The sequence below is a fragment of the Plodia interpunctella genome, chromosome 25 (genome assembly GCF_027563975.2).
Source record: "Plodia interpunctella isolate USDA-ARS_2022_Savannah chromosome 25, ilPloInte3.2, whole genome shotgun sequence".
Taxonomy (NCBI): Eukaryota; Metazoa; Arthropoda; class Insecta; order Lepidoptera; family Pyralidae; genus Plodia; species Plodia interpunctella.
This window is the reverse complement of record NC_071318.1, coordinates 6,911,578-6,935,000: the sequence shown is the minus strand read 5'-3', so window position 1 is coordinate 6,935,000 and position 23,423 is coordinate 6,911,578. Positions and strand designations below refer to the sequence as shown.

The 23,423-nt window shown below is 40.8% G+C and overlaps 2 protein-coding genes across 5 annotated transcripts in view; one reads left to right on the top strand and one right to left on the bottom strand.

The window, feature by feature from the left end:
• Positions 1-23,423, bottom strand: part of Nox (NADPH oxidase) — a 45,459-nt gene that overhangs the window by 451 nt on the left and 21,585 nt on the right. For 2 of the 4 annotated variants that reach the window (XM_053764477.1, XM_053764478.1), the window contains exons 3-21: positions 15,418-15,536; positions 14,525-14,627; positions 13,888-14,115; positions 13,230-13,380; positions 12,662-12,872; positions 12,038-12,261; positions 11,459-11,647; positions 11,032-11,225; positions 5,110-5,246; positions 4,515-4,699; positions 4,265-4,370; positions 3,858-4,033; positions 3,333-3,432; positions 2,514-2,731; positions 2,005-2,126; positions 1,769-1,879; positions 1,122-1,264; positions 626-869; positions 1-111 (exon numbers count right to left, since the gene is read on the bottom strand). The exon at positions 1-111 is cut by the window's left edge and continues 451 nt beyond it. In XM_053764477.1, coding sequence (XP_053620452.1) covers positions 1-111; positions 626-869; positions 1,122-1,264; positions 1,769-1,879; positions 2,005-2,126; positions 2,514-2,731; positions 3,333-3,432; positions 3,858-4,033; positions 4,265-4,370; positions 4,515-4,699; positions 5,110-5,246; positions 11,032-11,225; positions 11,459-11,647; positions 12,038-12,261; positions 12,662-12,872; positions 13,230-13,380; positions 13,888-14,115; positions 14,525-14,627; positions 15,418-15,536 — 3,072 coding nt within the window. Of the gene's footprint in view, positions 112-625; positions 870-1,121; positions 1,265-1,768; positions 1,880-2,004; positions 2,127-2,513; positions 2,732-3,332; positions 3,433-3,857; positions 4,034-4,264; positions 4,371-4,514; positions 4,700-5,109; positions 5,247-11,031; positions 11,226-11,458; positions 11,648-12,037; positions 12,262-12,661; positions 12,873-13,229; positions 13,381-13,887; positions 14,116-14,524; positions 14,628-15,417; positions 15,537-15,999; positions 16,092-23,423 lie in introns of those variants that run through there. The other 2 variants (XM_064436805.1, XR_008405917.1) reach the window with 2 other exon arrangements.
• Positions 16,203-23,423, top strand: part of LOC128680964 (uncharacterized protein) — a 107,219-nt gene continuing 99,998 nt past the window's right edge. Inside the window, exons 1-2 of the mRNA XM_053764487.2 lie at positions 16,203-16,464; positions 16,882-17,014. Of these exons, the coding sequence (XP_053620462.1) occupies positions 16,453-16,464; positions 16,882-17,014 (145 nt within the window). The 5' untranslated portion in view covers positions 16,203-16,452. The remainder of the gene's footprint in view (positions 16,465-16,881; positions 17,015-23,423) is intronic.

Below are 23,423 nucleotides of genomic sequence, written 5' to 3'. Positions count from 1 at the left end.
GAAGGTCTCCTTGCGGAAGTGGAAGCCGAAGCGGTCGCACTTGAGGCGCAGCGCGCGCGCCAGCTGCGGAGGCCCGCAGTAGAACACCGTCACCTTGCCTTTGTTTTGTTGCTGGACATTTCAAAATACAAGTAAGCTTTTTTGTATGACGCCGTTAATTTAAGATTCACTTAACACAAACAACACTTTGTAGGTGCCAATGATTATAGACATCCCAATTACATTCATATGCATTATTATAATTAATGCATCGAAACAGTAAATCCTCATAGAGATTGTTTTTATTATTATAACAGCTTTGAAGATAATTTAGCGCCTAGGAATAAAATATAGCAAACTTTTTATTTAGTGATTGCCTGTAAATAACTGATAGTAAACATACAAAAATCATGTAATCGGACAATTTTAGTAAAAGTTACCTTCGATCCTAAACGTATTGCCAATAGTAAATTTCTCTCAAGATGGGAAATGCGCTGTGCTTTATACAATTTAAATTCATTTAATTCAATTCATATCTGTATTTGCTGTCTATAAAGTACCTATACTTATTTGTAAAACAAATTACGGATGATTAGAAATAAATAAATCTGAATCTGAATACACTGGGAATTTGTAAGGTACGCACCTGCAGCTGCTGGAAGACCTTATCCCAGTTGGGCCTGCCGGCATTGGTCCTGGTCTTGAGGCCGGTGATGAGGTCCCGCTTGTCGCGCTCGTGCAGCAGGTCCAGCGCCAGCTGCAGCCCCACCGCCCGCATGTCGGTGCGCTGCAGCGCGCTCGTGATGTACATGTGCATGTCCAGGAAGCGCTCGCCGCGCCCGCCCAGCTCCGCCTGCTCCATCTCCAGCTGCGACAGCAAGGACACGAACCTGCAATTTCATTATAATTAATAGTTTTTTATGTGTCGCGTAAAATAGGGCGATAATTTAAACTATCACGCTTTGTTCACAAAACTACATACCTAGGTACAAATAGGAAATATCCTGAATCTGTAATAAGCTGAATTAATAAAATAAGTTATGAGTAAATGTATAATTACAATTTTTCATTTCTTATTCTTTTCTACCTCAACAGGCGTTGTTCTCAATCAAAACATTCGTTAAATAGAGGAGTAATGTTACCACTCGAAGGAGCGCTGCTCGCGGTTGATCCAGAAGAAGTCGACCTTGTTGAGGCTCATGTTGTGGTGCGGCAGCGCGGTCGGGAAGCGATGGCCGCACGCCGGGCACTCCGCGCGCGCGCTCCAGTACCGGTACATGATGGACTGCAAACAGTAAATGCAAGGCGGTTGCTATTAGAACGCATCTCCCTAGTCGACTTTAAGAGCCATGTCTCATTGCTCCGTCACTTTACATCGTCACACACTTGACGTCCGTTGACGGATCAACGTAGAAATTGTATAAAGTTTCGACATACATCAACGCACCACAATGTCAAAACCAATGGAAAACGACTTAGCAATGGGGCATGCCCATGGAATTAGTAAGTACTCCGGAGTACCTACTAATTCCATGGCCATGGCTTTAGAGCCATTATATGTTATAGGTTTGACATTGATTTGCGTTGATGTAATGGGAAATGGACGGCTTGCGACTTCAAATGTCTATTGAATAAAATCTGACACTAGCAATTAACAAGTTCATAAGAAAGCAAAATACAATATCGTAAGATATTGTATTTTTGAACTAAACGACCAAGTCAATAAGTTATGAGTGTTTTGTTATGTTTGTAGTATACGTAATTAGTAAAAAAGTATCCAAGGTATGACCTGAAGGATGGAGGCGAAGGGCGTGACGCCAATGCCGGCGGCGATGAGCGCGGCGTGCTGCGCGCGGAAGATATGCGACGACGCTGCTCCGTATGGACCGTCCACGAAGATCTGCGACAGACAATATTTTCAATAATAATCAAGCTATTTTATTTCAGTCGAAAGCATATATTTCCTTTTTTCTATGGTCGAAAGCCTATCATATTATTCTCTTATTGTAAATAAAAGTTGTCTACCTCGAGAGGTTTCCCGACAGGGTAATCCAGCGGCGCCTCCGCGAGCGCGCTCGGCTCCGGCTCGTGCTTCTCAGCCTCCACATCCTTGTCGGGAGACAGGCTCTTCGAGAGTCTTCTTCTAGCTGTAATGCAGTAATGATAACACAATAAAATAATTATCGAGTTGTAATGAAGAGCAAATATTGTGTTTTTAAACTGAGAGAAGTACGGTGGGGAGCCAGTTGTTAAGACGCCCGTTCACAAGCAGGTGAAGAACCCAAGTTCGAATCCTGCTCATGCCACATGAGTAGGATTACTAATCTGACTCAAGTATAAATTAATTTTAACTAATCAAACTAACAAACCGAATCCACTTACTTCCGGCAAAGGAAGGCATCGTGAGGAAATCGGCTCTCTACTTAATCAGCTAATGTGTGAAACGGAGACGGCAATGACAAACTACTCCATTACCATTGTCTTTCCTAGGCAATAGTCGTCAGTCAGCCATAAGAATAAAAAAAATTAATTACCGATGGTGATAATGCTGTCGTTGCTTCTCCGGCGGGGCCTCTCCTCGCTGGGCGCCTTGCAGGCGACGATGGCGGGCTTGTGCCGCAGGTAGCGGAAGCTGTCCGCCAGGTGGCGGTTGTGCAGCGCGCTGTACCCGCGGCGATGGCTTTCGCACGCCGACTGAATGTTGTTGGAGTCGAAGTTGCTTTCCGACTCCGAGCGCATGTAGTCCCGGAGACTGGAACGAGGAATTAAATTATTATTTTTTAATCAAGCAAGATCTTCAACTGGACCGATATTTTTGATTTTATTGCATAGGAGGAAAAAGAATAGTATTCCTAAGTCATCTTGTTTAATCGCCAATATCAAAATTGATTATTTATGTCACTAGATGGCGATATCTAGTTTTAGAATGCGCTATCGTGAGTTGCTTGAAAAATTATATAGTGCTTCGAAATGTGTAAAGTTTTTGTAGTTTAACTTTCTTGTTTATTGTGTTGTACTTTTTTGTTAATAGAAAAATGTGTAATAAACAAAAAGAAAAACAATCCCGAAGTTTATACTTTATATTCTTGACACGTACTTGTATTTTTGAGGATTAGTCGACTGTACACATCTTAAGTCACACAAAACCATTTGATGCTTGCTACTAAAGCAATCGATCGCATATATAATCATTCGACACGTCATAACGATTTAAAAATACGAAATTTATATCGAAGGAAAAGGCGTTTTCGGTGAACGTGGTCGAAGGCTACGAATTTCATCTCTATAGCAAGCTTATAGGTGGAATGTAGATATTGTGGTTAAAGTTTGAATATAAGTTTGGATGAACTGACGCGATGTGTTTCTGCTTGTAGACGTCGGGCATGGAGCGCGACTTGTGGAAGCGCATCGGCGTCAGCAGCGCCGCGCCGCGCAGCAAGCCCGGCACTTGCACTGGAAGACAACAGAATAAACTAATCTACATACTGGTTCTATTTCTGTCAAGAAAACCACTTAGCCATTTCATTAAAATATTTTTTAAATGTATTACTTATAACCTTGTTGTCATTACAAAGGATCGTTTTTTTAGTATCTGGTAAATAATATCGCTTTTTAACTTAATTGACCGAGCGAGCGAGGTCTACCATTCGACTTGGGGCAAAAATACATTTTTTGGTTCGAAAGTAACGCGATAACTTTCGAACCATTGGTCTGATTTTGATTAAAAAGGTAGGTATGTAGAATCTGTCAATAGAATTTTTAAGTTCGTGGCAACAAAATCCGTGGAGTCGTTCAATAACGACTCCAGGGATTTTGTAAAAGAAAACATTGTGTTCGCGAGGTCTAAGTTCACGGCGAACAACTAGTAGGTATTTTACGTTTAGAATCTCCATTTGTTTGCACGATGCTTTGCACATTGGTGTCGGGAGTGAAGGCCGGGTTGTCGACTCCCGTGACTTGCGGCGCGAAGTCGACGGAGCGCTTCTTGTGACTCGGGGTGGAGCTCTTGCGGCGGCTGCGGGCGCTGGCCGCCGACGACAGCCGGCTCACGGGGCTGGGGAACAAAGGTAACATATATTGAATTAATTATCGTTGGTCCCATGGAAATAAACACAGAAACGGGCATAACACACCCATAGACACAAACAAATATTTGTATTTGTCCGCGCTGAGAATCGAACCTAGGACCTCCAGATAACAGACGAGCGTGGTAAACTATGCCACAGAGGTTTAGCCAGTGTCGTATTCAAACATTCTTATCCAACCATTAAGTTGTGTTACTGACCTGTGCGGAGGAGCATTAGCGTGTAAACGCGCATGCTCCTGTTCGAAGTAAGAGTACAAACGGTTGGTCCACTGACCCACACCGCGGATGTGCAGCCAGATGTAGTCTGAAAATTACGATCAAGGATACATTTATTGATAACATTTACAGCTGGGCATAAGCGTTAAAGGAAATGATTTCAGGTAACTATTTATTTAATCTACAAGTTTTAACAGTTGACTAAATGTAAATAGGTATAATATGTCGTTACCAGGCTGGTCGGGCGCGCTACTGATAGTGAAGGGATGCCACTCGTAGGTGGCGATCGCGGGGATGTTCACGAACACATAGTCGCCGGCGTGGAAGTCGAACAGCGGCGGCCGCTTCACCACCAGGTGCGTCACGCGCGACGGCAGCAGGATGCCCGACGAGATGTACGTCTTGCCGTGCTCGGACCTCAACACAGATTTCATGTTACAAAATACATGTTATTTATTCACCTGAGTCAGTACCTTGAGGTCTGTAGTTCGTTTATATAGCTAGTAGCCATAACGAAATTTTAAAGCTTGTAAAAGTGCTAAAACTAGCAGACAAAAAGTTCAAAACGAGTTGTTCATTCATAACCAGATTGAAGGGAAAATAGAAGCTAGAAGAGGAAGCGGAAAGGGAAGAAGGGTTAATCAAATAAAGGAAACGGCAAGAGCTGTAAGGAAGCCAAAGCATGGCTGAAAATAGACAGACATGGATGTCGTAAATAAAACGAACTTTTGTCAAAGTGAGTCTCGGTACAATCAAGCTACGTTCCAAATAAAAAACTTGCAGAATTGTAGAAGATGATCAGAAGGGGTCAGAAAGTAAAGAAGTACCTGAGCCACATGAGGCGCAGCGCGCGCTCGGCGAGGTAGACGGCGGCCGGCAGCACAAACCACTTCCAGAAGTTGGGCGCGTGGAACACCAGCAGCAGCCAGAACGGCACGTACAGCAAGTGCGTCCAGTAGAACACCTGCCAGCACGAGTGTTTGTGTCAACTACATTTTTGTTTAATATCAAAGGTCGACTGGAAGAGATCCCTTATTTATACTTATTCTTACCTTCCTATTGTAATTTTAGCATGTGTTCTTTGTTTAATCTTAACCGTATAGTTATGTAATATTTTAATTTAGTTTGTTCAATCTAGATGGCGCTGTTCGAAATTAGAACTCGACATGGTTTCGTTTTTGCTATATACCTATGTGTAAAGATGCATTGATAATAAATGTCTACGTTCCGGGAGTTTTGGCTTTGATTCAGATCACCCAGGCTCGGTATACCTTTGGCCAAGGGTCCTTCGAGCCGGATCGATTTTTGAAGAAATATGCACTTGGCAGTTCCTAAGTAATAAATAGTGTGAAGTGGCGCTAGTGGTGAAGCAAAGTGAAAATGCAGTGAAGTAGTAAGTGATGCAAGAAAAACTGTAAGTACATTTGATTAGTAGTGTTGTGATAAGAACTTAGAAAAAATTCAAGTAAATTAGGACTTGTAAAATTTTCAAGGCGTAGATTCTAGGACTTAGAATAATTCGAGAAAAAGTGACGAGACGTGGAATCTATGCCGAATTTCATAGCGGTGGTAAACAAATCTAAACACTTAGAAAATTTTCGAAACTAAAATTTTGGACTTAGAAAATTTTTGAAGAAAAATAGTTGAAGTATAAAACTGAATACTTTAACCATGGAAGGCTCTATAAAAGTAATGAAACACTTGTATAGTCAGATAGAAAGAGGAAACAGTAATTTTAAAAAGTCTCCGAAGGAAAGAATCACCGAATCGTATGTGTCGACGCGTTTGGAAAGTTTAGAAACAATTATAGAGAAGTTTTCAGAGAAACATGAATACATCATAGCTACATATAAAGAGAAAGAAGTTGAAACTTATATAGAAAGTGATATTTACAATATGGGCTATGAAATGTATATTAATTATAAAACAGAGTTAAAATCTGCGCTGAAAATGTTGTCTCCAAGTACGTCACGTGCGACGCCGTCGTTGTCTGAGAGCACGGATAAGAATAAGGATTGTCCGATTGTTAGACTACCGAAGATAACTATACCGATTTTCACCGGTAAATACACAGAGTGGTCATCGTTCAAGGATCTGTTCCAGTCTCTTATTCATAACAACTCCTCACTCGATGACGTTCAGCGACTACATTATCTGAAGACGCAAGTAAGAGGAGAAGCTGAACAGTTAATCAAACACATTCCTATTACGCATGATAATTATAAAAAGTGTTGGAAATTGTTGCAAAATAGGTTTGATAATAAGAGGTATTTATCTAATTGTATTCTTAAGCGTTTGTTTAACCTAAAGCCTATGAATTATGAGTCTTCTCAAGCTTTAAAAGATTTAATCGATACGACAACTGATTGTATTCATGAATTAACCAACTTGGAAATTAAAGTCGACACTTGGGATGTAATTATAATTTATATAATTAGTCAGAAATTGGACGCTGAAACTAGAAAACAGTGGGAAATCCATGTTAATAATTGCGGTGAGGATTTGCCTTCTTTCCTTTTGTTCAAAGACTTTATAGAGTCACGTTATCGCGCGTTAGAGTTTGTTGAGCCCACTAAAAACAAGCCTAAGCTAAATCTTAATCACATACAACTAAAAGTCCTGCACACTACTTCAACTTCAACCTGCCCTCATTGTAATGATGAACATAAGATCTATTCGTGTAGTAAGTTTGTTAGTGAAGACGTATCTAGTCGTCAGAATATTGTTAAAAATCTTGGACTTTGTTTTAATTGTCTCGGCAGCGGCCACTCAGGGAAGGCTTGCCGTGGCAATACGAGATGCCGTCTATGTAAAAGAAAACACCACACACTTCTTCATGGAAACAATACATTCACAGTTGCGGTAGCTACCGAGCAGTCAGGGATTGAGCAAAGTCAACCGGAACCGTCCACTGAGACGAGCGAGACCACAAGTATTGCAAGCCATTTTGTGACAGGAATGGGGTCATCTCAAACCCTATTAGCCACAGCCCTGGTAAAGGCTGAGTCCAAAAATGGTTCTCCTCTGATATTAAGAGCTCTGCTTGACCAAGGGTCTCAAGCATCTTTTATATCAGAAGCAGCCGTACAGTTGTTACGACTGAATAAGATTGCTGAGGCAAGCAATATATCAGGTTTAGGCGGTGGTCTGAGCGGCTTAACCTCAAAATATGTGGTTAAGGTCAAGATTCAGTCGCTCTACGATCCAACCTTTAAGTTGCAAGTGAAAGCACATGTTCTTCAAACGGTGACCACTGTGTTACCACAAAAGAAGTTCAGGCCAACTACTTGGACTGAGCTTGGCCGCATTAGTTTGGCTGATCCACAGTATAATTCGCCTAATAGAATCGATGTTCTGTTAGGCTCCGAGGTGTATTGTGCTGTCCTGAAACAAGGGTTGATTAAAAGCCCTAATGGTTTGGTTATTGCTCAGGATACTCACCTTGGATGGGTGTTGTCGGGTCAAGTTGACGGCTATGATGGAGAACAAGCTGCATGTCATAACATTGTTATGAGCTTTCATGTTCATTTAGAAGATAACGAACTTCTCAAGAAATTTTGGGAGATTGAAGATGAACCTAGCCCAAAGAAACGTATATTGACTGCGGAAGAACAGGATTGCGAAAATCATTTCAACATGACAACCCGTAGAGATGAGACTGGTCGTTATGTGGTAGAATTACCTTTTCGTCCAAATGCTCGTAAAGACTACGGTGATACTAGGTCAGTCGTTGTAAAACGCTTGTTTAGTCTGGAAAAGAGATTAGATAAGAACAGTCAAATGAAAGAGAATTATTCTCAAGTAATAGAAGAATATTTGGAACTTGGGCATATGGAGAAGGTTCACGATAAGTCATCGACCATAGAAAGTAAAGTATGGTTACCTCATCATGCTGTTGTTCGGTTGGACAGAAGTACAACTAAAACTAGAGTGGTTTTTAATGCAGCCGATCGAAGCGCTAATGGATTATCGTTAAATGATACGTTGATGGTGGGTCCAACGCTTCAAATGGATTTACGTCATTTGATCATGCGTTGGCGTTCTCATCCCATATGTCTCACAGCCGATATCGTTAAAATGTATCGGCAAATTAAAGTGGCTGAAAAACATACAGATTTTCAGAGGATTGTATGGCGATCGGAAGATGGAGTTATACAAGACTATCGTCTTTTAACTGTCACTTTCGGCACCTCATGTGCTCCTTATTTAGCTGTAAAGGCATTACAGCAAGTAGCTGTGGATGAAGGTCGTGATTTCCCGAATGCGGCAAGTAGAGTTCTGACGGATTTCTACATGGACGATCTTCTCACCGGCGCTGAGACAGAAGAAGAAGCTTTTACAGTATATAAAGAAATGAATGAATTGCTAAGTAAGGGAGGATTCCAGTTACAAAAATGGACATGTAACCGAGTAGCTTTGTTTGGTGGAACTGAACTGGAAATGGAAAGAGAGCTAAAGGAAAATGATGTCACTAAAATAGTAGGTATCGCTTGGAATCGTCGCACGGATGAGTTTGGTTATAAACTAAAAATCTCTCCTGATGCTTCTGCTCCTGAAACTAAACGAGAAGTGATTAGTGAAATCTGTCGTTTGTATGATCCACTAGGGTGGATAGCTCCATGTATTATAACAGCAAAGGTCTTTATCCAAAAACTATGGATTGCTGGATTGAGCTGGGATGATAAGTTACCACCGGGGCTTATTCAAGAGTGGTATCAATATCGCAAGGAATTACTGAAGTTGGAATGTTATCACATTCCAAGGTGGGTCCATAGGAGAAATAGCGATATAAAAATAGAGTTACACGGGTTTAGTGACGCTTCTAGCTCAGCCTATGCTGCAGTTGTTTATATCCGTTGTGTTACTGTGGATAATAATATTTATACTCACCTGGTAACTGCTAAGACGAAGGTGGCACCCATCAAGCAAATATCCATTCCGCGTCTTGAGCTGTGCGCCGCGGTTCTGGTCACCAAGCTGCTCCTGGAAGTATCTGAAATTCTAAATATTGATAAGTCAGAGATACATGCCTGGACGGATTCGACAATAGTGTTGGCTTGGTTGGCGGACCATCCAAGTCGTTGGAAGACGTTTGTCGCCAACAGAACTTCAGAGATACTTACCTCATTAGATGCTACTCAGTGGTCGTACGTCCAGACTAAGGAAAATCCTGTTGACTGCGCGTCACGAGGTATTTCGCCATCAGAGTTATTAGAGCACAAGTTATGGAAGAATGGTCCAAGCTGGTTGCAGAGTAGCACAATACAGTATGTAAAACCACATTCTATTTGCACCAAGACAGAATTAGAAAAGCGCCAGATAAAAGTACATACTGGTTGTGTGGGAAACTGTGAAGAGATGGAAGATATTTATGAAAGATTTTGTAGCTTACGAAAACTAATAAGAGTAATTGTTTATTGCAGAAAAAATTTACGTTTGAAGAATTCTACTGCAAAAGAAACTAAATTTTTATCTTACCTTACTGCTTGGGAGATTCAGTCAGCTCTTACATGTTGTATACTCCTTCATCAGCGTCACTGGTTTTCTGAATGGTCTATATTTCTGAGAAATAAAAATATTAATAGTAAAAGTAAAATATCTATGTTAACCTTTTATTCACACAGAAATGGATTATTCAAAATTGAAAATAGAATAAAGAAATCAGACTTACCTGATTGGAGAGAACATCCTTTGATTTTCCATAGATGGAAATCTAAAACTATACAACTGAGAACAGGTGATGTTTTATTAGTGTGCGAGGATAACTTGCCTCCCACAAAGTTTCTCTATGGCGAAGTTGAAAAAGTGCATACTGGAAAGCATAATTTACTCAGGATTGTATCATTTTACAAAAATGTCGCTTATTCAACGTCCAATTTCAAAACTTTGCCCTTTACCTGTAAATAACGAGTAGGATTTACTCATGTCTAGTTATTAAATATTTATGTTTTCTTTATTTAAAGGTTCTTGTTTACATTATGTATGTATTGGTTTCTAACGTTAACATGAAATAGTTTAATTTTTATGCCAAGTGCTCCACAGTGTTTACAGTCCACTGATATGTTTTATATTGTTTGTTAACGATCATTTACATTCTGTTTGCTTATATACCGATGATTCTTTTGCATGCTAATTTGATGTGAGTAACAATTCAGTTTGTAAAGTTATTTTAGATGTTTTTTCAGTTTATTAAGGACCGATGGTCCTTGGTGGGCGATATGTTTAATCTTAACCGTATAGTTATGTAATATTTTAATTTAGTTTGTTCAATCTAGATGGCGCTGTTCGAAATTAGAACTCGACATGGTTTCGTTTTTGCTATATACCTATGTGTAAAGATGCATTGATAATAAATGTCTACGTTCCGGGAGTTTTGGCTTTGATTCAGATCACCCAGGCTCGGTATACCTTTGGCCATTCTTTATACAAGAAATGTATTACAAACTAAATTGTGCTTCTTACTTTTTTAATGTAATGCACTTATATATAAAATAAATTAAAATATGATATACTTATACGGAGAATGAACTCTTAAACAGATATAGCATTAATTCAATGAAGTATTGTATTCTACGGAGATGTGTATGAGTCGGGCGCAAACTTATTTCTTAGTGAACTTTGCGCCGGGAAGAAATTAGGAAAATATTGGAAGAAATACATCTCTCAATTTCTACGAAAATGTATACGTAAAATTGATGTACACAAATTGGCGACATAAAGATGAATACTGATATGGATTAGAAGTCCACCTCGAAGCTCCCCCTCCTCCGTATGAAGGGCTGGCTGCACACGATCATGACCGTCAGAAACACGACCAGCGCGAAGCCCGTGGGGTTGGCGCAGCCGCTCACCAGCCCGAACGTGTGCGGCTTCTCCGTCAGCAGCCACTCGAACACCGTGTAGTTCTCCGCGTTGTACACCGGGTGCTTCACTACCACCATGCCTATAAAACCATAACCTATAACATTGCACATTTTTTATGAAAAGTATATACGTATATGTATTTATTGACTGTATTTTATTTTTAGATTATAATGCTATAACTAAGAGCCAGGCCCCTTTCCTATATTGCGTCGTGCCGCATCGCTGTGCTCTGATGTGCTTCCATAGGTTTAACACTGACGTGCCTTGACGTACGTCAACTCACACCCTTCACCAATTGGACCTTTTCCTTACTAAAATTGAAAAGATGCATGACGGTGTGCACGGCGCTGAGCGCCAGGATGAGCACGCCGGTGAGCTTGTGCAGGTAGATGTGGTGGTCGAGCGGCAGGACCGCGCCCAGCCCGCGCACGCGCAGCATCGTGATGCAGCGCCGCAGCATCAGCACCAACACCCACGAGCAGTTGAAGTTCAGACACTGACCTGAAAACCAACGATACACTGATGAATTGATCTTCTGAGTATGGATAAATGGTTACGTTTGTTTAAATATTATTTTATTTTTAAATATAATGCGTTAAATAATATAATCATTGAATCAACTTTTTGTAATGATGCCACAGAATTTTGTCAATTTTGCAAGAAAAAAGGTCAAATCATAGATCAAAATCACACATAAACAGGAAAAAAACCCGGGGCATAGGCCGTTGACATTCTTATTTATTTAAATTTTTCTAACATTTTTTGCGAAATTAATGGGTAAAATGTGTTAGCGAACACCATCTTATGTACCTACGTTTTATGCAAATTGATAAACAATTTTAAAAAAATACGAAAATGAAGCATCGAGTTGTTCTAGAAAATAATTCTCACCGCAAGCTCTAGCCATCATGAGGAAGACGCTCTGGCCCCTGTACTCGACGCACCTGGCCGCGAACAGCCCCATATTGACGGCAGAGAAAACCAGAAGATAGCCGACGAGCGCCAGGTTGTTGCGCAGGTAGGCCAGCGACAGTTGGTGCGGCCGCAGCCGGCGCAGGCGCTGGAGGCTGGACGTCGGGCGAGCGGGCTTCGGGGGCACCAGCCAGCGATCGATGCTGGATATAGTACACTGTTTTTTTATTTTAGTTTAAATTTTTATGCCGCTAGATGGCGGTAAATAGCCGTAAAATTCGGGTGAGATGTCTAAGTGATTTGAATAAAATGTGACACCAGTGGTAGCTTATAACACACTCGATATAAAAGTTTTTAATATGGTAGATCACTTGAAGTGATTGATTGAAGGGCTTGCATTATTGTGTTCCATATTTTTTCTTTGTTGTACAGGGTGCTGTGTAAACCTTTTTTCTGTGGTAAAAGACCATAGGCCACTACGTCGGCAACGCGCATGTGACATTGTTGCAGATTCTCAGAGGCTGTGGTGACCACTTACCATCAGGTAGGCCGAATGCCGTTTGACTGCTTAGTAATATGAAACAATGATGAAACAATGCGAACCTGATAGACAGGTTTTCTCTGAGTCCCTCGTGTTTGGCCAGCTGATGCCTGAGCGCCTCGTAGGTGATGGCGCCGCGCCCCTCCGCGTCGGCGTCTTCGAACATGGCGCGCGTGAGCTGCGTGAGCTGCTCGTCGCTGAACACCATGCCGTTTTCCTCCATGCACGCCCACAGCACGTGCTGCAGTTCACGCTGCTGGATCAGACCGTCACCTTCAACATAGAGAAACCAAGGTAACGTACGTACATGAATATGGTGGTATTGATGTTAAAATGACAGAACAGACAGGTGGTCCAGCGGTTAGGACGCCTGCACTAATCTGACTAGTCCGGGGGGAAAACATCGTAAGGAAATCTGCATTCTTGTTGACTGTTTAGTTTACTAGTGTGTATGCGGCTACTTGTCACTAGATGGCGGTAGGTAGTTGTAAAAGTTACCGTTTGGTTACCTACATCGCCATCAAAATTAAAGTGTCAATCAACTTATATTAGGTATCTATCACGCGCAAAATCAAATAGCGATAATTAAATAACATTAAAAAATATGGTTACTATAATCGAGTGACTAACCGTCCATATCATAAACCTCGAAGAGGAACCTGATCTTGTCGTCGGGCGTCTGTCCCGCGAAGCGGTGCGCGGCCGCGATGAACTCGTGCAGGGAGATGCTGCCCGAGTTGTCCTCGTCGAAGATCTGGAACACGCGCTCCGTGAAGAACGGCTGCGGATAATACATACGAGGTTAGCTACATGTCTTGATGGAAAATGGTAATGTTAAACAGGAGTGTTTGTTAAGCCGAATCGAACGAATTCAAATTCGATGAGATTCATTTGGTTTGTGGCTAAAACTAATTTGGTGTTTCAAGTTCAAGTTCCAAATAGTCAGAACAGATATAAGACAGCTAAATGATTCATATGCATATGTATATGTACATGCAGATCTTCAGCATAATCTGAAGTACCTATGTGAAATGAATTGGAAAGGTTTGATCAGACAAAAATTATGCAAGTGAAATAAATATAACATTAAATAAATAAAGATTAGGGGCCTATCACACAGATTGAGTTTGCTGCAAAGCAACCTAATATACTATATTTTATATTAATCGTCCAGGACCCAGGACTATCTGATAAAGATTTCAAGACCAAGGGGATCGAATCCCAGACCATTGAGCTATAGTCGTCATTAATATCGAGACCGGTGATTAAGTTTGTAAAATGTAAGTACATTTTTAGAGTCAAGTATCTTCCTGAACTGCTCCTTGGTGATTTCCTTTTGGTCTCCGACGGTGTCCCGGAAGAGCCGCTCGAGGCGGTCGACGCTCTGCTTGTCGATGCCGGCGCGCGCGCGGCTGCTGGTGGCGGTCCCGAGCAGCTCCATCAGCTCGTCCGCGCTCGCCGCGCCGTCGCCGTCCGCGTCCACCGCGCGCAGCAGCTTGTTCGTCACCACGCGGTTCTGGAAACAGGTTTACCCTGGCAGTGACTTGGTGCAGGTATTATATATACATAGAAGACGGTTAACTTCAGGCAGGCGGCCGATCATTAATCAGAGCGGATGTTTGGGTCTTTTTTTAACGTGGATCCCAGGCTCGGGTATTACAGCAGAGAATTAAACCGGGAAGACGCGAGGATTAAAAAGATAATACATAGCGATGATCTGAGTATTAAAGATGCCGTGCGAAGTGGAAAAGAAAAGTAGGAAAGTAGATACGACGAAAAGAAAGAGACTTACGTTGGACGACGTTTATTATGGCAGAATTATCACGATGTTCTCTTGGGGGCGCACTGAGTGTCATAGAATACAATACAAATTTTCTTCATTGTCAAAAGCAAGAAATATACAAGAAAGTGAAAAGTCTCCTTACCTGCATGATCTTCCGGAAGGCGGTGCAGGTGATGTCGTCGTCCCCGCACACCACGTACGCCACGCTCTCCAGCTGCTCCACCAGCTCAAGCTGCTTCTCCTCGCTGCAACAGGTCATACATATTGTGCTCTCTCCGTGTCTAGAGTTGCCAGGCGTCCGGATGAAGCCGCACATTGTAGCGCCGAGCGTGGCCGAGCGCTGCCGTCGCCAACCAAGGCACCCGCCTTGGCACATACACTCAAATACTAGTCCGGCTTTTTTGTCCAAATGTCCGGCCTAGGCGGCTGGTCTGTATGGATATTAGGTTAGGCGACCTGGCAACCCTATCCGTATCACACAGAAAATCGGCCAAATACTAAGCTGAAAATAAACTTTTCTCTCTTATTCTCACTAATTTTGCTACATGTATTACATGTAGTAAATAGACATCTTGTCTGATTATCCCTATTCCGTCAACGTTCTAATGTACACAATAGCTCCATACAAAACAGTGCCCTGCGTTACACTGAGGTCATTTTCAAAATGCCGCGGTGATCGGCGAGCGACGTGTAATTAACTAAGAGCCGAGTGATCAATCAATCAACCACCAGCTGACATAACTCGTGTTCCTACAAATTACGCTGATGGAGATAAGTGTACTCAACGCCTTTCACTTCTCCTTCCTTACTTACAATTGTATTCCTCATGGTTGAGGGTGGTGGTCATTAAGTGGAATGAAACAATTCCACGAGTAATATTAATGGAGTTTTCTTTCTCAATTCCATACAATAACATTAAATGATATCAACTAGAGTCATCATAGAAGTAGGAATACGGAAAATGAAAAATAAATGCGGGAGAAGCCGCGGGCAAAATCTAGAAACTTAGGTATATAAATAAAACAAGGTACTCACGTGAGCCGCTGCTTGAGGTACTCCAGCCAGGCGTCCTGTTGGAGTGCCCCCCCTCCCGCGCCCCGCTCCTCCTCGCCCTCCCCGCCCGCGAACAGCCCGTAGATACGCTCCAGGAGGTCCTGAATATAACAATAACACGTGTAATTATTGACAATGGCAAGAGCGACAGGAAGGGAACCTTTTTGAAGTAAATTTAAGCAAATTCTACTAACTTAAATTTGTAATGACCGGGGCTAGCCCCGCCCGGCCGCGGGGGAGTTATATTCGAAACAGTTTTAGATCACTTAAGATCGATTGCGTAGATACTATAGCCCTAAGTATGAGCATAAAACATTCACTGAATAAGAACAACCAAGTATAAGTGATGACAGTGCAACCACATATCTATAATACTGGGCATTCAATTAAAATTAAAAAAATATGTTTTTCACTCATACATAATTAACACATGTCACCACACAAATAGAATAACATATAAATAATAAACGAATACGTACACTCTCTTTATTACACACAAAATGACCTGTTTCCCTTCCTACGTGACCCGGCACTATTGTTAGTGAGATAACAACGAAAACGTACACAAAAATGTCACAACTTTTCTTTTTGTTTCACAATATTTTATTATTTTATCAGAGCATTAAATGGTAATGTTATCACTGATTGGCTTGCGACTGATGTTTATTTCAAAATGTCAAATTGTCAAGTTGAAGACGGTAGTCGCTCCTCGCACGCGATAAACTACCCTCAACATCCGCGCGACGGCCGCTTGCAGCAACCTCAGTCACTCCCGCGCGGCAGTGATGTTATCCTGCATTTCGTCTTAGCTAAACTAAACGGATTATTGAAAAAGAGAGTGGTGGTGCCGTGTATGAGTTTTTCTTAACCTAAGGATTTCTCATTATGTGTTTAGTGTAAAGATTTGACGAACGATTGAATAACAATTTTCATTTGGAATCGGCTCGATATTGGGCAGAGGAATGCAAACCTGCGCCTCGTCCTCTGAAACACTTATATTTGTCGCCACAAAGGTTCATGTTATCTTGGGTAAGTATTCTTTAGCTTTCAAAAACACTTGTTAACCCTATAATAATATAACCCTATTCTACCGTTCATATTGTCGTCACATCGCGTGTGTCGGGCGTTGTAACACTGCTTGTCCTGCAGCACATCCGACAACTCTGATCTCACAGCAAATACTAACTACTCTCATGTCAAGTTGTTGTGGTTTGCCCTAGCTCCTGGCAGAAGGGGCAGCATCCAACACGCGCTGCAGGAGCGAGCAGGGCAACATCTGAGGATGCCGCAGATCGTTCCAACTGGAGAAGGAAAACTAGTTTATATTTTTTACTTTTCCCAGCGGGAATCAAACGTAATAGTGTCTGTCCATACGAAGCTCGAAGATATTATAAGAGAATCGAGATATTATAAGCTCGAGTTTACATCACATCTCCTGTTTACTAGTTGTGCTCCGTGACTTCCTCGCATGAAGAAATGCAGAGACGCGGTGCAGTGGTCACCGAGACCGTCAACCTCGTCGAGATGATCTGCGCGCTTGGTTTCGACGTGCCGCGAGCAAACAAGGAAAAAAAGATGGGTAAGTAGATACTTATTTCGATATTTGGTTGTATTTGTATGTACAGTATATTTATTTGTTTCTGTATTTGCTTCCATCTATGCTCTCAGCTCTCAGCAAGCTAACAAACGTTTATGAGCTGTTATTTAGGCTGCATTGCAGTATTGCTTAGTTTTTATGAGTTGTTTTATTTAACGTAAACAAAAATCAGCAATTTACACCGAATCCGCCAAAAGTTGGTGAACTATTCGCGGGTGGCGTGGTGTGGAGCCGACATTAGATAAACATTTGAATTGACAGTCTCACGATACTTTCCGCTATTGTATGAATCTGTTGACGCACCATTATTGCACAAAGATCTTAATATAAAATTTAGGTAATTCTAGTCTTTTAACATAGCGAAAAGTATAAATTACGTCATATTGTGTGACACGAACTCGTTGATGTCTTTTATTCAACGAATTATTTTTATCATGATTTCAAGTGAAATTGTGTAAACAGAAAATCTGATTCATATAAAAACTATTAGGTACACATGTACAGTAAGACAAATCCCTAAAACATTGAATCAATCCCAAAAGGGAACATATACTACGTTCGTCATCCCACATAATATTGGAGATCTATTTGCTTTCGATTAATAAAGTATAACGTATTTATATCAAACGCTGTTTCCTTAATTAGACATAAAGCAATTCCTTCAATTATTTGTCTCATATCCCAGATCAGTACGGGCGCGCTGGTCTGCCGCTAACAACGCCGCGGCCGCACCGAAATCAATCAGGCAGCTTTCAGAGACAACACAATGGGGGGCGCGCCGTATCTGATCACAGTGTACGTACACACTGCCACAGATCAACGCGTGCAAACCGTTTGTATTTCAATCGTATCCAACGGCGGCGGAAAGAAATAAATTTGTTCAATTACAAATTTGAGTTATATCTCATTTATTCTTAATAAATTCTATGACATTAGTAGTTTCCGTATGACACGTGGTTTTGGTGTCATTAAAATTTCGGGATCTCAGATAGCTTAACGACTTTTATATAGGTATCGTTCGTTATTGTTTGTTATACAAAATATTCTTGTTACTTAAATAACGGTTTGTGAAATATGCGCGTTCCAGCGAATTTCCAGCGAATCAGGATATGTCTCTCACCCTCGCGTGGCCCTGGTTTATTAAATTTGGAAATCTCTGTTCTACTTCCATGACTTTTGTTATTGCCTAGCTGTTGTTATTCTAGGACCTTTAATTATATTATATGAGCATAGATATAAAAATAGACTGTGTCATACTGGATGTGTGACCGAGTGTACCGCAGTGATAGTGATCGTTACCACGAGGTGTGAGCGCGCCGCGGCTCCGGCGAGCGCGGCGCGGTCTTGCGATGTCATTAGTTATCTTTCATTGCTGATTAGTTGTTATTGAAATGTTATTGAAAAGAAACTACTCGAAAATATAATACAAATAATGATTTACAATATTTAAGACTAAATTGTTTGATGAGAGGCCGTTTTCTACATGAGGGTAGATCTAAATTTTTTCACAAGGAAAAAGGCAGTCCATAACTCTGTAACGCAAACTAGATTTGAATGCTTGTTTATCTGTGGATCGCATTCCGGCGCACGCATGGTAATGACTGATTGATGATGTTGCGCAACGACGCGGCGAGCTGCGCGCCGACAGTGGGCGAGTGGACTGGCTTCTGGGGCCAGTGATCCCTGAGCTGTTTCTTATGTATTTCTTGATCTGAATATTTGATTGCCACTTTTAAACTACGAGCACCTCTACTGCTGCTGCTACTGAGCTTTAATCTCCTTTTTATGTCACAAAATATTATGAGTTAGTCTCATCCATTATAATTTTTACATCTGCCAAAAAAGTCATCGGACCAGTAGCGGGCTGGTGGCTCACCAACAGGTGCTGTCCGTCTCCTGGCTCTACTTCGTCACTTCTTGTTAGCGTATTGATACCATTCCTACGACTTATTTAAATTTTCAAATTACAATTCAAAAGATTACAAGTCACTGGTTTCCATCGATCATCTCTGTCCTATCACTTGCGCCCCTCGTCCAGTGTGAACGTCTAATACATAGGCTGTGGAGGGTGGGCAGTAATTGTGTCAGCGCTGCACACGACACGCGAAGGTGATCCGTAATCGATTCGCGTCCGAATCGATCGATTGATCGATAGCTTGCGCTTGACAAATGATCGAGATATGAATATGACAACACTTCGGGTGATACTGAACAAATGCTAGTAGCTTCTATACGTGTGAAATTTATCACTAATAAAACTTATATTTTGCGTTATAATTGTTGACAAACTTGCTTGCGGCAAACTAAACAACATTTATGTAACAAACATACCTACTTGAATGTGAAACTTGTAAGAATTTTTATTTGTAACATGTTTTCGTAAATTTATTAAAGAACACACATATATTACATTTACGCATACCTTGGCTTGGTAGATCTAACCGCAAACATTGTAATTCATTCGTAATTATGTCTAAATTATATTGACGAATGTTTTTCTGTGTTGAATCTTTTAACTGCTTAACTAAAAATTTTAGTAATTGGCATGGAATTAGTACTCCCGAAGTACCTACTAAATCTATGATAATTAGTCAATTAAATGGACTAATGATTAAATGTCAAGTATCGTATAAAATGCGATGACGGGTCTACAAGAAAGAATGCCTCGGGGCGGCTGGCGGGGACGCGACAACATGTAGTGCCCTTACAACACGCCCCTTGTCTTGTTGCTAATATTATTATATCCTAACTTATCCTTGCCAACATAGTTCGTTTTTTATTTTCCATATCCTATAACGCTACTCAGCCAAGTTGGCAAAATATGCTGGCTTACACTATTAACATCTTTGTATCACCAAGTTCTATTAAAAGATCTCTCTGTCTGTTTTTATATCGTATAATAAAAATAATAGAAAAATATTATTTTATTGAAAACCGAAGTCATAAGACTTGCCAATAAAAAAAAATTAACTATTTTCTTGGAAAATGATGACACACAAAATATGTTGACGATAATGATTCCGGAGAAATAATTTCCGAAATTCACTCAGTTTAATAAGGGCAAGCTCAGCCAACATCAGTCACATGACATTCTCCACATGTCATTATCAGACACGCTAAATTCTCTTGTGTGTACCACGAGCGTCGCCGGGGCGGATATTCGTTTATCCTTTTACGAGTAATAACACAATCTTTATTAAGATCTTAAGATAATTAGTGTGTGTCCAATAGCCAATAATCTTACAATATTCATTTAAATAAGAAAAATATTTAGGATCGAATTTCATTTAATATTATGGTAACTATTATAAATTATTATTTGTCGCTAGTTATGTTAATCTGGATCTGATCAGTTATTGGTTTACGAAGCTGTAGACGGTGTGCGGATGCATGAACTAATTACTAGTAATAACATTACCAGAGGGTAGCGGGGCAAGGGCCGGGCAGTAGGCCAACTAGTCTATTATTAAATAGATAACATATTATGGCTGACCTCAACTGAAACATATATCGCTTCACGACTCGACATTAAACCGAATACCAATAGCAAACCATTTATTGACAAGGCCGCATCACACGGCGCGACTCTGAAAGCGTGGCGGCCAATAGCAAGCGGTCCTGCGCAGTGACCGACTGTCTGATAATGTCAGGTGGTGACAGCGGTTCTTGCTGGAAGTCAAAGGTCACTGCAGGACGCACGATTCTCGAAGCTCGTATATAAATCAATCACCAGTCGTCTAAGACGTTTGTATAGTCTCACAACGTATGTCTATCAAAATAAATTTTATAAATGATTGATCAGTTTGATTGACCGTTAGAAAGAGGATGTTCGTGCCTTGAAAGGTATTTTTACTACCAGTATGTGATAGTTCAAAGAATTTTAGATCATCCAGTTGCATATAACTTCTTCCTAGAGCTTTAATCTATAAAACCCCGCTCGGCCCGATCTGACGCGATCCTATTGTTATTCATTTGTTTCTATTAACTCCAGGTTAGTAGAGTTAAGGTTTATTTTAATTTAAAAAGCCACGTTTGTCATATTTCAACAGGCAGGCAGGAAAATATAAATCGGCACTGGTTGGATCAAAGTACAGCTATAATCTGAACTCGGTGTGATATTAGAATCAAGGATAAGAGTATAATTTTAATGATTAAACATAAAACTGGTTTTAGTCCGATTAATCTCAGACGAACAAGTAATCACCGTGAGAGTATCGCGGGCTTCACTTTGATAAGTGCCGCGGCGTCAGAGCTGTCACGTTTCGCGTGCCGCAATACAGTACATATACAGTACATGTCTGTGCTATGGCAACGATAATGACCTAATTGCTTATAGGTCCTATCTCTAAAGCCCCGTTATAGTAAATGCATTCGAACTAGATCACACGAGCGCGGATTGTACGGCATAGTGTAGTTAGGTAGATGGTTAGCTCATAATTATGACCCTAATAATAAGCGTATTCCTACAATACTCCATAAATAAAAAAACAATCCTTAGCTTAACGTTTCAGATGACATTAGCGTGATTGGTTTGTGAGTTTATAATATATGTCACTTCGGGCAACGAGAAAAAGTTGTTGTTATATATTTTTTTAAATAAAATATAATATTTCATTTTATTGTAATGATAACGACGCTTTTGAAACTGAAATTAAGCAACAAACACAATTTTTCAGACTTTGTGATAAAGCATAACTTATGAACTTGACCACTGAAATCACTAAGCGTATAGTAATTAATCTCGTGTAAACCAGCCAGTAAGCAGATTAATGTAGTTATCAGATTACGCATGTAGCTGGCTGTGATCCGCAAATCATCGTGTGTCAGAAGCGGCCGGTGGGCGGACGTGCCGCTGTCAGCTCATTTGTTTTACTTTACCATATTTATTACAAGCAATATTTTGAAAAATGTCTGCACTCACGGCTGTCTCTCAGATGCGGTAGCTAGTCGATCATACTGACCTTTGCACCCGTGGATAATGAAGCCAAACATTTCAATTTGATGAGCCTTCTTGAATCATGCTATCATTTAGTGAAAATAAATGGGATTAATCATGACATTTTTTCATAACATTCAATAATGCGACATTAACGTAATAGCCATACTATAAAACTTTGAAAATTACAACACTAATATAGGCTTAAATTCTAATTCCTCTTCGCTATGTTAATGACAAAAATCCGCCTATTCTGATGAACTCTCGCATTCGTTTTAGTACGCAATTATTTAATTCCGCAATCACAAGTTGCCAACAAGCTGTCACAAGTCTGACGCGCGAGTGCAAGCTCCGCGACGAGTGACGTTACCGTCTGCATCGCATCACTGGATGCAGGCACTGAAAATGTGCATGGAGTTGGCAGTGATGTTTTCATTTGTTGATTTCTTTAGGTAGAATTAAAACAAAATTTTTAAAACAGAATGCATACTTGTACATGTAAGTATTTACAAGCATGCATTCTGTGATATAACGGTTAATTCAAGAATAGGGGAAAATTTTGAGAAAACAAAATACAATATTGTACAAATAGCGTTTGCTGATTTGTAGCACGATGCCCTTCGTTCACTTTCCGATAATTTCAAGCAATCTGTTCCATGCCAACTTTTTCAAACCTTCAAACATATTTAACATCGCACTATGCCTGTAATCGTCCACGGCTTCATCCGCGTACTAATATTATTAAATAAATGCCAGTATGTTAAGTTTTTTTTATAGAGATAGAGGGGGTAAAATTTGTATATAAACCTCGCGCGGTATATATTGCCGCGCGCCGCGCTGGGCTACATGAATTAGTTTACTAAATACGAGTACATTTATAACAAAATTTCCTCTTGACCTCTTGACATCTCGTGTACCTAATGAGTGAAGAGACAAACAGCCGCAACAATGTGTGTTGGTCCCCGGCTGTCACTAGCGCAGCACCACGCCAGTGCGCTGTTGTCAGTCCAGTGCCGCGTCCTCCGCCCTCCGTCACGAGCTCACACGAGCGAGCTTTGTATGCTAATCCCGCTAGTCGGCTTACATATCTAATGTTTCGAATAAATTGCTTCTTTGGATAGAAGAGAATCTACACTTCAACATTCATTATCATATTTCGAATATTTAAAATTAGCGGCCCAACGAGTTTTGCTGGATAAAGTATTCTAAACGTTCCTCAGGAATCACATACACCATCTATTGGTGAAACACTGAAACCCTATCAAAATACGTCCTGTAGATTTTGAGGTTATCGCGTTTATATAGATAGACTAGACGCGGCGGGGATTTATTTTTATAACATGTGTGTATGTATTCTCGTCATGATGAAGAGCCTATACTGCTGAGTATAGGTCTCTCTTCGCATCCGCCTGACATCAATCTGGCGGCAATCCTGTGTCTCTTTCATCCAATCAT